The sequence below is a fragment of the Balaenoptera acutorostrata genome, chromosome 17 (assembly GCF_949987535.1).
Source record: "Balaenoptera acutorostrata chromosome 17, mBalAcu1.1, whole genome shotgun sequence".
NCBI classification, from domain to species: Eukaryota; Metazoa; Chordata; class Mammalia; order Artiodactyla; family Balaenopteridae; genus Balaenoptera; species Balaenoptera acutorostrata.
This window is the reverse complement of record NC_080080.1, coordinates 37,889,863-37,903,334: the sequence shown is the minus strand read 5'-3', so window position 1 is coordinate 37,903,334 and position 13,472 is coordinate 37,889,863. Positions and strand designations below refer to the sequence as shown.

The 13,472-nt window shown below is 46.7% G+C and overlaps 1 protein-coding gene across 3 annotated transcripts; it reads left to right on the top strand.

The window, feature by feature from the left end:
* The first annotated feature begins 423 nt into the window (after positions 1 to 423).
* OSR2 (odd-skipped related transciption factor 2) lies at positions 424 to 8,163 on the top strand. Of its 3 annotated transcripts, none has more exons than XM_007164962.3 (4): positions 424 to 785; positions 4,805 to 5,573; positions 6,646 to 6,745; positions 7,504 to 8,163. In XM_007164962.3, exons 2-4 carry the CDS (start codon positions 4,918 to 4,920, stop codon positions 7,684 to 7,686), a joined length of 939 nt encoding a protein of 312 aa, XP_007165024.1. In that variant the 5' UTR covers positions 424 to 785; positions 4,805 to 4,917; the 3' UTR covers positions 7,687 to 8,163. The 3 variants fall into 3 exon arrangements, with proteins under 3 accessions (XP_007165024.1, XP_007165025.1, XP_057388488.1); XM_007164963.2 differs by having other exon boundaries at positions 7,586 to 8,161; XM_057532505.1 differs by lacking the exon at positions 424 to 785 and adding an exon at positions 2,555 to 4,430.
* The last annotated feature ends 5,309 nt before the right edge of the window (positions 8,164 to 13,472 follow it).

Genomic DNA, 13,472 nt, shown 5'->3' with positions numbered 1-13,472 from the left:
AACGTGTTAAGATGTGGAAATTAACGCGGCGAGGGCGCCAAGTAAAACTACAAAATGCCCTTTGAGTTTCTCTGCGGGGTCTTCGGGAGGCAGAAAGCCAGTTGTTCAGTTTCTAACATTATAAGGAAAAGTGGCACCGAGAAGGAAGGGGGTGGACGTTGTGTTTGTGTGTGAGTTTTGAACTGAGTCACCTTGGCTCTGCCTCTGTAACAGAGAAACCTCGAGCAAACCTGTGCCTTTAAGACTCAGTTGCTATCCAAACACAAGTAAACAGAGTGGACCATTAGCGGGCGCCGGGCGCGGAGGCGGAGCCTGGGCGCTGGGGGCCCAGCGCGGCTGTGGGACGCCCGCCCGAAGGGGAGGCGGGGCCGCTACTAAAGCCCGGGTCTCCGGGCCGCGAGCAGCCTGGGGAGGGACGCGGGCGGGGACAGAGCTCGGCGTGCTCGCTGCTGAAGGGTGATGGCCCTGCGAGGCTGCAGGCTCCGACCTTACCCCGAGTCCGCGGCGAGAGGCTCGCGGAGGCGCGAGGTTCCGGGCGAGCTCTGAGCGCGGGCTCCAACCACCCTGGGTCTTTACACATTCTACGACCACTGACTCGGGACGAAGGCGAGGATCCGCTCTCGTTTTGGCTGCTCGTCGTCCTCCAGATCATGTCCGCGGCTCCCGGGACTCCGCGCGGAAAAAGAAGTTTGTCCGGCGTGGACCCAATGACCTTTCCAAGCTGTGCGCCTCACTGCCTGGACCAGGTCTGAGTGACGCTGCCCAGGCGGACGTTTCTGGGGGAGGTGAGTGTCCGCTCTGGGAAGGGGCTGCAGCCACCCTGAGGAAGGCAGGCTGCAGGGGGTGCAGGGGGGCGCTCGGATTCTCGGTCCGGCGTGCCACAAGTTCAGAAACTGTGAAAAGAAATCATACGGACGCACTCCCGGGGCATTGTATTTTTCACTTTATCGGATCCCAGGCACGCCACTCCCAGCTAACACGCAACGACACACGCTTTCACGTACTGTTTTTAGTTTTGTTTTGCGACATTTAATCTAAGCACTCAGCAAAGCTTCTTCTAAAAGCTGATCTACGTACGTTGAGATGAAACTCCACAATCTCATGTTCTTTCTCACCCTGCCATAGTATTCCCGGTCCACCCGTCCCGGGGAAGCCGCGGCAGAGCGGACGGGCCGCGACACACAGTGCCTGCCGAGCCAGCTCGTTTCAAGGGAAAAGTAATAGTTCAGTCCTAGATAATTCTTCAGCCTTGTGCTGGCCTTTTGATTTTACTCCCATCCTCTAGTCCTGGAGGAGGGGGCAGAAGGCAAATCCCCCTGGGGTTTAAACACTCGGATTCTCGAGAAGTAGCAACAGAGCAAGGAGTTGTGTTTGTATGGTGAGGACGGAGAAAAAGGTGTTTGTGGAGGGTGCGCTGGCTCTGTCTCCCTACCTGTTAGCAGGGAACAAAAGAGGGCTGGAGTTTCCCGGAGCGAAACGGCGCAGACAGCTACTTTCTCTGCTAAACAAACTGCAGTCCTGAGCAGAACAAGAAAATTACTCATGCAGGGGGAGCGAGGGAGCAGAGAGAAACAGAACCCAGATTATGCGGAAGGCATCTTAATTTAATTAACTCCTTGGGAAGGCAGAGGCGCAGCGAAGGGGCAGGAACTTCGCGGCCCTTTCTCTCTGTTCACCTGATCCAATCTGGCCATTTTAATTTTTTTTTAAAATGATCTCCTTAGATCTACTTGGAGTATAGCTCTCTGATTAATGTAAAATTTTATTGTGGCTTGGGCTGAAATTCAGCGAGCCTACGGATTCATCAGTCATTTCTCTCAGACACCAACCCACAGGTGTTAGCAGATGACCCCTGACTGTATACGATTTTTAGATAATAAAGTGTAATAACACATTACCAAAGAGCGAGACTCCTTATCAAATTACTATTTTTTTCTCCAGTGTTTTGAAAGCTTCACTGAACTGAAATTAGTACGTACACCTCTCAGTTGTTGACAGCAAGTGAACTAAATTTTACAAAACATCTGTACATGTCTGGAAATTCCTGTGAAGAAGGCTGATGAAAGAAAACTAGTCTCAGCTCCACGGAAATATTTATGTCTTTTCGTTGGTTTAAGTTTCTTTCCTTGCAAAATTAAAAGTAACCAATGGTCTGAAACGGGATGGTGTAGAAGTGACAGCAGATGATGGCTGTTATTGCCTGAAACTGAGTGTGAGAACTACATGCTCAGCTCTAGACAAAACGAAAGTACTTTAGATCTCTGCATTGACTTAAAATATCTTTTGACATATATTTCCAGCTACTCAACAGGAGAGTGGAAATCTAAACTCCCTAATTCTTTATGGCAAAAATGTTTAATGGATATTTAGGGTTGCTCTGTTTGTGAAGGATTTGCTCTTCTTCTATGAAGAAACTATTTGTCCTGCAAATTAAAATGAATACACACCATGAAATAGCACTTTTGTGCCACCATGAAGCTGAATTATAAAAGAGGCATTAATTTTGGGTTATAAACCATTTGGTGAAAAGGGAAGGAAGATGGCACTCAAGTTTCTGCTGGCGGAATTAACATATAAGCTTTATGGCAGAGTTCACTTTGTGCATTTGGAATCAAAATCACAGGCCATGATATTCCTTCAATCGATAACACACCCCACACACGTACACATACATACACGGAGAACGTGGTGGGAATTGCACTTTGCCTCCTGTATTTATTTCTAAGAAATCCAGTCTGGGAAAACACCCAAATAATAATTTCGGTTTCCTATGTGGGGAGGCCACTTTTTAATACTAGGGGAAAAATAATATTTTGAATCTCTAGAAAATCCTCCTATGCAAAAAGAAGGAAATAAAGGTATAACTTATGATTTTTAATGGAAGAGGAAACAAATGGATTACCAGGGATGTTAGTAGAATCTTTTTTTTTCTACCTCTCTAGGAGAGGGCTTGAGGGTTGCCACTGAACAAAAATGAATTGTGATTTGTGGTGGGAAAGTTTATTACTAATGGAGGTTTACAGTTTCGGTTGAACGGTCTGACTGAGACCCTCTGACTCTTACACACCTCTCATTAACTCCCGGCCTCAACTCCCAGACCGCATACCACTGGGCAGAAGCGGTTCATTAATAAATCCCTGTCTCCAAGCCGTTCCAAACAGGGGAGGAGGGAGGGAAGGTGTGGGCCTCGCAGAGGCGGCCAGATTCTGCCTGGCCAGAGCGCTGTGTCATTAGCGCAGCCCTCTAAGCCTGCCCTCAGATAGAGCCACAGGCAAGACTTCACAGCACGCTAGAGAAGAGCATTTCAGGCGCAGAAAGGGCTGGTGGCAATGAAGTCTGGACAAACTCTCCCATCTTCCTGCTGGGTTCAAAAGCCAGGCATAAAGGTTGATGGCTCAGATAGGCCTGCCTGCCCCTCTCTAGGGAAAGCGCTAAACTGTGAGTCCCAGCCCCTGGGGAGCCACCTTCAGAGGCACGGCCCAGGCCGCAGAGCTGGCAGAACTCTCTGCTAAAAAGGGGCTGGTAGTGGGAGAAGGTGGGCCTACCCTGAAAGCAGATGAGGTGCCCTGGGAAACTGGGTCTGAAAGCAGACCTCCGTGTTGGCACTGGGGGTTCAGGGACAGGCATGTGCGTGCGCCCTGCTTAGGCCCAGGCCGCAGACCCCGGCCGGCTTCCCGGTGGCAGAAGCAACGTCGCACTCAACTCCAGGCCGACAAACCAGCTTCCTCCAGGCAGGCAGAGGCGCACCGTACCCGATCTGCGGTGGCCCCCCTGCTGCTCCGTCCTTTTTCCTCCCCGGGGAACACTCTCGCCTCGCCTCTCTTCTCTTTTCCTGGGGCCTGGCCGGTGTAGGAGCCTCTCCAGGTGCCAGGTCGAGAAGCGCTCGGGCCTCCCGAGAGCTTGGCGCTCGGTCCTGGATCGGGGACTTTCTCCACCCCCGCAACCCCCTACTGAGCCTGAACCATCTGGAAGGGATCTAGGTGGGGGGTGGGAGGAGACGGCCCCTGGGAAGGTGGAAGGGGTGATTCTAGGCCTCACCGGCCCCCGAGGTGTCACTTTTCTTTCCTGTGGCCCGTCACCGCTGATAAATGGGACAGAGGCAGAGGAAGGAAAAAGAAAACCTCTGAGGTCAGCGCCGGGCGAGGCGAGTCCCTCCGAGGGCCCCGCAGCCCCAGGAGCGCAAAGTGCGCCCGGCTGCGCTCCAGCACCCCAGGCGCGGTCCGGGTGAACGGCGGTCGGCGGGCGGGTCGGCGGGCTCGGGGCGCAGCGCTAGGAGCCGCCCGGCTGAGCCAGGCCCTCACGCCCGGGTCGGACCCACAACCCAACGTTCCCCGGGGAGCTTGGAGGCACGGCGGCAACAGAGGCTCAGCCCGGGCCTGTGGGCGTTGGCACAGCGGGGTGTCACGGATGACCAAGCTTCGCCTGATCGGGTAGGTGGGCTGGACTGGGTGCCGCCTCTGCTGGAGCCCCTGCCCACCTTTCTTTCTCCCCGGCCCGGATCTTCGGCTCCTCGAATCAGTGCGTGCCTGGAATCCGATTTTCCCACGGGCGACCCGCTCGCCGCCGGGGACCACTTTTGCCCCGCCTGACACCCTGGCCCCGGGGACTGAGCTCGAGCTTGGGTGTCGACTCGCCCGCCGGGCAGGCTCTCCAAAGTTCCCTCACCACTCCATTTGGGGGCCTCGGAGTGGGTGGGGAGGGGGACTTAGAAGGAAGGTGCTGTAACCCACGCGGCGCCAAGGGACAGACCGAGCAGGCTTGGATAATAGTCACGACTTTCTCTCTCTCCCCCGGCCATTTTTAGGGTTTTCTCTGCGCGCCGTTGTCCTTCTGGGTTTTCGCCGGAGCCCCACGCCCAGCCGCCTCTGAGTCCTGGAAAAAAAGGGTGGCTACCTCCGCCCCCCAGCACCCCGGAAAATGGGGAGCAAGGCCCTGCCAGCGCCCATCCCGCTCCACCCATCGCTGCAGCTCACCAATTACTCCTTCCTGCAGGCCGTGAACACCTTCCCCGCCGCGGTGGACCACCTGCAGGGCCTGTACGGTCTCAGCGCCGTGCAGACCATGCACATGAACCACTGGACACTGGGGTACCCCAACGTGCACGAGATCACCCGCTCCACCATCACCGAGATGGCGGCGGCGCAGGGCCTCGTGGACGCGCGCTTCCCTTTCCCGGCTCTGCCCTTTACCACCCACCTCTTCCACCCCAAGCAGGGAGCCATTGCCCACGTCCTCCCAGCCCTGCACAAGGACCGGCCCCGTTTTGACTTTGCCAACTTGGCCGTGGCCGCTACGCAAGAGGATCCCCCTAAGATAGGAGACCTGACCAAGCTGAGCCCGGGCCTGGGTAGCCCCATCTCGGGCCTCAGTAAATTGACTCCGGACAGAAAGCCCTCCCGAGGGAGGTTGCCCTCCAAAACGAAAAAAGAGTTTATCTGCAAGTTTTGCGGCAGACACTTTACCAAATCCTACAACTTGCTCATCCACGAGAGGACCCACACAGATGAGAGGCCGTACACGTGTGACATCTGCCACAAGGCTTTCCGGAGGCAAGATCATTTGCGGGATCACAGGTAAGGTGGGGAAAGAGGTTGGCCTGGGGAGGGAAAGACAGTTTATTCAGAATACCGAATCCTGATAGACATTGCAAGCGTCACTAAAATCCCCTCTGAACTAGAATATATCCCCCAAAGCCCTCCCCAGCCAGCCACAACCAACCCCCGAAATTTACCTTTTTCCTCAGCGGGCCCCTGCTGCCTGTTCTTGTTTGGGATACAGGACGGCCACCCCATCCTTACGTAGTTAAAATCTGCTGGGTTGGCCTTGGTCCTGGGATCGGTTTTCCAGTTTCTACCGGTTCGACCTTAGGGGGTGGGGCAGGTAGAGCCAAGAAACCTCGACGACTTTTCTCTGGTGGGTGCAGGTCCTGCCTGCGATAGGACCATTTCTGGAAATCTCCTCGGCCACCTCCACTGGGTTCCCTCCCTTCCCTGACTCGCCCCCAGGTGCGCCCCAGAGCCTGCCACAGGGACCTTTCTTTAAACTTATTTGCGGGGGTCTTGAGATCACTGAATTTAGAAACGGCTCTTCGCATTCCCTCCACATCTTCAACTATGCATTAATCAAAGGCAATTGAAGAAATACTATAATGTAAGTGTTTTCATCCAGTAAAAACTTCCCAGGAGTGGGGGTGAGGGTATCTTTTCCCTGGACTCTACTTGCTGTTGTTACCCCAAGGTAGGACTTCTGTACCGATCCTCCGCGGCTTTTAAGGGGTTCGCTAAAATCAGTCCCCCTAAACTTGGCCTTGCCTTACATCCTGATTTGACCAGTTTAAATCCCAGAGAAAACCGTAGAGGCCAAGAAGAGCTCGTTCGGCACGATTTCGAGCTCCAAAATACGCCAGAGAGGGCGATCAAATGTAGATAAAGCCGGCGTCCGGTGAATGTTTTGAAGAGTCTGGTTAGTTGAGGTTAACCATAAACAGAATTACACGGGGGGGCGGGGGTGTGTGTAAAAACATAAATAATGGAAATCCTGTTTCTTTTCTTTTTTCCCTCATGACTTCGTTTAAAGTAATTGCAAAAAGAAACTCCTCACCGTGGTGTTAAAGCCATTTCAATGAAACCTTATATTGATTTTCAGGTATATCCATTCCAAAGAAAAACCCTTCAAATGTCAGGAGTGTGGGAAAGGATTTTGTCAGTCTAGAACTCTGGCTGTTCACAAAACTTTACATATGCAGGTAAGTTTGTTTTCTTGTTTAAAAACAGTGACTGGTTCTGTTTTATCATTTTTGCTCTAGAAAAGGTGTTCAGTGGCAGGGTCTTTCTCATAAAAGGCTCTATTCAGATCAGTTTTCTAGGTGGAGAAAGCAGCACCCAGTTTTTTTATACATGAAATTAATTTTATTTAACAGAAAACATTTATGTGTTTTTCTTAAAGAACAAGCCACTCTCACTATTCTAAATCCTAATTTTAGAATTATTATTTTTTTCACCTGATGTGCCCTGCATTTAAAGCTTTCGTGTTTGGGAGGAAATAAAGGTAATTTTGATAATGGAGGCATGGTGAAATCCCATACGTTCTCTCTCCCAGGGGCCTCATAATTTGTAGTTTTCAGAACATTGAGGAATAGTTTAATTTTCCACCAAAGAGGAGCCTTATTACCCGAGAGAATGTCGTTCCTTAAGAGAGGATTAGAGTTTTTCCTTCCCCCTTTTCCTGCCTATGACATGGTGATGAAATGTAAAGAGCTGGAAATCACAAAGCCCACCGCCAGTGGCCACCGGCGGTTATCAGTGTAATCCGGTCCCTGTGTGTGCCTGTGCGTGTGTTTTTGTGATTGGAGGATTAGGAACACAGATGTGTTCCTGCAAGTCTCCTCTTTGTTGTCGTGCGCGTGTTCTGTTAACCTTGTGATACCGATAAGACAGAAACTATTGAGAAGGGTGCCGTGGTGGTGTGAAGGATTAATCCTTTGCTTGCTTCACATCTGAACAGGAATCTCCACACAAATGCCCCACATGTGGAAGAACCTTTAATCAGAGAAGTAATCTGAAAACTCACCTTCTCACCCATACAGACATCAAGCCCTACAGCTGCGAGCAGTGCGGCAAAGTGTTCAGGCGAAACTGTGATCTGCGGCGGCACAGCCTGACTCACACCCCGCGGCAGGACTTCTAGAGAAGCCCCGGATCTGTCCCGGGCCGCCGCCGCCGCTCCCCTCCCCAGACACCTCTCCACGCCTCCCACCCGGGGGGGCCACCCCCAACCCTTCACTGACCCCAGCTCTTCCCCAGCTGCAGCCACACCGGCAGCTCCAGGGGGTTAACTCTTCTTCCCAAGGACTGAGAACTGTAGAAAGCCACACAAGTACATCCTTTCACAAAGAGCATATGCTAGTGTCTTGTAGATATTCACAGCTCATTTTAGAGCTCTGTACATAATGTTGTGGGTCTCTGTTTCGTTGTTTTGTTTTGTCTGTTTTTGTATCTTGTTGGATGCACCTAGGTATGGAAAATGGAAACCAAATTTATCTTTAAAGACTGTATTTTCAAAAATAAAATGTTTTCTTGTTTGTTTCAACACTCCTGCAAAAGTGCCTTGCTATTTGACTTCTGTTTTTCCTCTGGATTCTGGAAGAGTGGCATGTCTCTGAAATATTAAATATTGAAGGGCATTCTTTATCCCAAGGTTTCAAAAGTAAGACTTCTCACAGTTCTCTTACTGAAACTTCATCCCTTCCCTTTTCATACTGTGGCATTTTGGAATTGGTCAACTGTGCTGTCTTTCTGCTTTTTGAAGATATTAAAATTGATACCCATGAGGTTTTTCCTCCCCTTTTGTTTATTTTAATTCCTTGTGTATTATTCCTTCAGATAAAAGCAATATAATAATCATTATTAATAACAAGGCAACTCCAATGGCTGACCCATTTGAAAACACAAGGTGGGAAGAAGCATATGGAAAAAGCAGAGAAGGGAGCTTCTCACCACTTCACTTTTATAAGTCCTTGACCTATTGTCATAGTTTATGATGGGCAACTTCTCTTGCCATTAGACTTTGAACACTATGATTTAGCTCTATAGACAGAGACTTTACTCCACCTTTGGGGGAAAAGTCTAAAATCCTGCTACAGAAGAATGCAGGCAGGTACAACCTTCAGAAGATGGGGGACAAGAACAGAAAGGAGAGACTACTTAGCTATGTTTGCACAAAATATTTTTTCCCAAGGGTAGAGACCTTTTTTTCTAGAAGGTTCGTATTTCTCTGCAAAGCAAACTGAGTTAGGTCACTAGCAAGGTTTCCATCACTGCTTGGCCTTTTGTCCCTGGGAAAATGCCAGAAGTACAGGTTATTCTGTGTATAGAGCTCATGGCAAATATGTAATCACCTTCTGAGGCATTTCAGTTCTTTCCCAAATGGTTCTGGTGGAATATGACACTAATATAATGACAACCCCATGTAGGATTCGAGTGGAAGGCTTTGGATGCAGACAAACAGTAGTACTATTGCAGAGTCCAGAAGGGAAATAATTTCACTTCAAAAGGGAACATTGGAGGAACTTGTGGCCCAGTGGTCCTGTTCTTGCAAACTTTAATACTGAGCAACAGGGTGAACTAGTTATCCTCAGATTTTTTTTCATTTGTGTATTTGTGTGGGCATGGCATGTTTCATCATCAGGGAGATACCAGACAAAATGCCCTATGTTTGTACCTTAGAATCCTCCAGAAGAGTAGGTAGAGATTTGGGGACTAGACTCAAAATTCCTCACCTGTGCCTTATTCAAAACAACTTATGAGGAGGTTTCAAAAAGCGTTCCTGACTCACGGCTTATTCTGTTCGCAGGGTGCTGGCTGGAAGTCACTTCTCCTTCTCATGAGAGATCAATTCTCTCCAACAAAATGTCCACCCACTAAGTCTGTGTGTCTAATGCTCACACAAACGCATTTCCCAACATGGGATGGGCCCAAAGGCTTCACCGGGGAAGGGGGGGGCAGGGATGGAATGTGGGGATGCATGTGTGTGTGGCATTTAGAGGAATGAAACTGTTTGTTTTCTTTTGTTTGTACAGAATTAACTCAGTGACCTCCCTACCCCTACTCCCTCAAGATCCTGCCCACCTTGGCACAGAAGATTTGAATACTTTAGGGCAGGGTTACACATTGACTGTCCCTAGAGCTCCCCTAATCCAGCAGGCTTTTTCCATGTAGTCAGCCTCACTGCCCCACCCACTCCAACCGACTACCAGCGACACAATTCCGTAGCACAGGGTTCAGTCGAATTATCAAAGATTGACCCTTGCTCGATATCAAGCTCAGGCAGACCCTTGAAGTCCCTGTCACAGGGAAATACAGATAGGTGTAACCAGAATACTCTTCCTCTCCATTTATTTTTATTGAAAAAAGTGGAAATCAGAAGTGAATGAGGAAAAACAGAGAAGGTGGAGAAAGCAGTTTCCCTTCCCATATACATGCTATCAAAAGTTCAGGTAAATTTATTTATGCAGTTATTTCTTTAACAAATGTTTATTTTGTGCTCTTCATGTGCCAAGCCCTGTGCTAGTTTCCAATGATTTTCATGATCAGTTTCTGCCTTTCTGCATCTAGTGGCACATTTTTGGAATCTTGACTACTTAGATAATTTAAAAACCTATAATAGGGCTTAAATTAATGGCCCTCTTCAATCTGGACTCTTAAACCCAGCGTCCATCTAGATTCAGAAAGGATCCAGCCTCAGAGTAGACTCTTTCCACATTCTTCATGATGACAGGTAAACTTTTGAACAGTGGGTTCCTCTCCACATTCTGAGTTTTGTTTTCTTCTTCTTTACACATCCAAGTATGCAGGAAATGATTCTTACATGAGACAAACTTATGAGACATCATGGGGGAAATGATATCTTGTAGCTTATGAAATTGATTTGCTGGGTTTTTTTTTTTTTTTTGGGTTTAGAAAAGAGTCATTATCTGAGATTTAGATTAGCCCGTGTTTTCCTTACACCCTCTACCATAGTCAACTCATGAATCAATACTCCTGGCCAGAGACCAGGAGTGGGAAATATCACGAGTCATAACCACAGTGCTGAAGAACTTCATGAACAACAGTTAAGTATTTAGTTGTGACTTTAATCTCATTTTGTAATCTATGTGTGGGATTTAAAAAATAAGTTCTATAAATGAATTACATTGTAATCAATTGTTAATATAAAATTCTGAACGTGTGTTAGGTGTACTTATTGATGCTAATATTGAAATGTAGGTCCTTGTACTACTAGAGCTTGATAAATGTACTGATTAAAATTATTATTTTGACAGGCATATCCTCTCTTACATGAGGAAGCTTTCCAAAATTTGACTCTAAGACAACTAAATATTTAAAAAGTAAACATATTTAAAAATCTCAAATTATAAATGGGCCCAACCATTACTAGTGATGAAACCAGAGGCAGTTACTGGAGGTTTCTTCTACTGTTCATTTGTCAGACATTAGCATAGACATTTGAACTTCTTCACTTAAATCATGTTCAGTCAGGGACCCTTGCCCCAGTTTTGATTCTGGAAGGCCCTTGGGAAACATTAGTTCTTGAATATTGTCAATGTGATAGACTAGGTGCATTTAGATTAAACACAGTGTAGAATCTACAGCAAATTTTAACATGAGAAGTGAATTACCATGGCATAACGGGCTGCCTTTCTTATTACCAAAGTAATTTTATTATAATAAAGAGAAAAAGTTGATGAAACTATGTAACACTGCAAACAGGAATAGCTCTTGTATTTCAGAGGATTATTTATGTTCACCCTTAATAGCGTGTTATGTTGAGACTGTATTTCCCAATTTTTCCTTCTGAAATGTAACTTGCCACTGATAACCACCTCTGCTGACAGCAATGAGCAATAAAGGGAGTGGAGATTCAGAATGATTCAGCTTTGATGACCTGAGATATTTCAAGTTCATTCCTGTTTCTTTTCTTTATTGCTTGCTTTCTTCCCCCCAACACAAATTACATTACTATCTAGGCTATGTAACTTTTTTATTTCTTGAAACTATCCAAGGCAAAAGCAATAGTGAAAAACTGTAAGTAACGCAAGTAGCCTACAAGAGGAAAATTGTGTAGGAAGTTATAATGCTACATCTGTTAGGATGCTTTCTGTTGCAAGAAACAGAAAATCTGACTTAAAGGGGCTTAAACAATAGGGGATTTATTTTCTGACCCAACAAGAAGAAGGGTCCAGGGATGTGTGATTGATTGGAGTGACAAGATCATCCAGAGCCCAATTCTTCCTACTTCCCTCTTCTTCCATCTTCATTGTGTAGCTGGCTCCCTTCATGGCCACAAGATGGATGCAATAGTTCCAACCACCGGCTCTAGTGTTTCCTTCTCACACACATCCCATAGGCAGAAAAGGGGGTTACCTCTTTCTTGTTAACCACTTTTTAAGAACTAAGAATCTCTCCCATAAATCCAGTCTGTAGACCTGCCCTCATATCTTATTGGCCAGAATTAGGTCGCTTGCTCCTTCCTTAGCCAATCACTAACAAGGGAAATAGAATTACACCGTGATTGACTTAGACTACATAAAATTCACCTTCTGTGCACCAAATGGTGCCAGCATTCCCTGAAGTTCTTGACTGCCTGGAAGACCTGAGCTCTGTTAGCAAGGAAGAAAGGAGAACTGACTATTGTGAATATTAAGCAGATGTTAAAAATGAAGTTTCCATTAGTAACTGTATGTTGGAAGATGCTTATGTTATAAAAGCAGGATATTTAATGGTATATACCGGTATCCCCTGCTTTTTGAAAGTTCGCTTTACTTCACTTCACTTTCACAAAAGACCGACATTAGTACCTGTTCTTGCTAACTGGAAAGAAATCCGAAGAGGATTTTCACTTTTCCGAAAAAAGGAGAAAATAGCATTCAGCATTTGTTTTGCAGGAGCTGTTATAAAGGCAGTGCCACACCCTGAGCAGGGAGAGTGGCACCACCAAGGTCTTTCTCCGGGAACTAGACTCAGCATCTCAGCATCAAGCGGCCATAGCTTTGAACTCTTGTCTCCGAGCATCTGTGCTTTATCTCAATTTACTTTGTGCATGCATTAGCAAGATGTGTGCTAAGGTAATTGCTTCTTTGCTTTACACCATTTCTTAGGAAAGGTTTCTCAGAAGGCTCTACTTCTGGATAGTGGGGTAAACTATATAACCAAACAAAACCTTCAAGAGACTAAGCAGAAACAAAGACTAGCAGAAGATATACCAAAATGTTAACAGGAGCTATTCACAAGTAACAAATTAAGGGTCCATTCTTCTTATCCTTTTCTTATTTTTCAACTCTTCCACAATGAATATATGTTACTGCTATAAAGGAAAATGGTAATAAAGGTTATTTTTAAAGTCCAAGATAAAGCCTTAATTTCCTCAATATTTTTATATTTCATTTTGCTTTATTGCTTCTGACCAGTCTTTGCTTGTCACTTTTCACATCCACCCTCATGCTTCTTCTAAACCATTCCTTTAATTTAGTTACATATTTACTTTAACTTTCCTTTTCTTTCTTCCTTGATTTCTATTCAAACCTCCTTTTCCTATCTTTTCTCTTCTCTAGGTTTCTGTATCCTGGTCCTTTTTTTCCTCCCTTTTAAGAGCTCCAATAATTCCAGCTCAGTGTTCGTCCAGGGTGTGATCATTAGAATTACCCAGGGTACTTATTTCTGGGCCCTCTCTAATTCAGGGGGTGAGTTGGAATTCCTGGTGATAAAGACCCAGGACTCTCTATATTTTAAACAAACACTTCAGGTAGTTCTTACATGTATTAGAAACTGAGAACTTCTGTATTAGACATCATCATCCCCTTTATCTTATCCATCAGCCATTTACTATGTGCCTACCATAATAAACATAAAACAAATCTCACCACCCCCCTTTTTTTTTCTCACTGTCGTGGAATTTGTCAATTTTTTCTCTTTCTT

Bases quoted from the DNA above. Each gene is read 5' to 3' on its own strand.
- OSR2 (XM_007164962.3), top strand. From the start codon at position 4,918: ATGGGGAGCAAGGCCCTGCCAGCGCCCATCCCGCTCCACCCATCGCTG. The intron at 5,574-6,645 runs GTAAGGTGGGGA...ATTGATTTTCAG, and splicing joins GATCATTTGCGGGATCACAG to GTATATCCATTCCAAAGAAA. The intron at 6,746-7,503 runs GTAAGTTTGTTT...ACATCTGAACAG, and splicing joins ACAAAACTTTACATATGCAG to GAATCTCCACACAAATGCCC.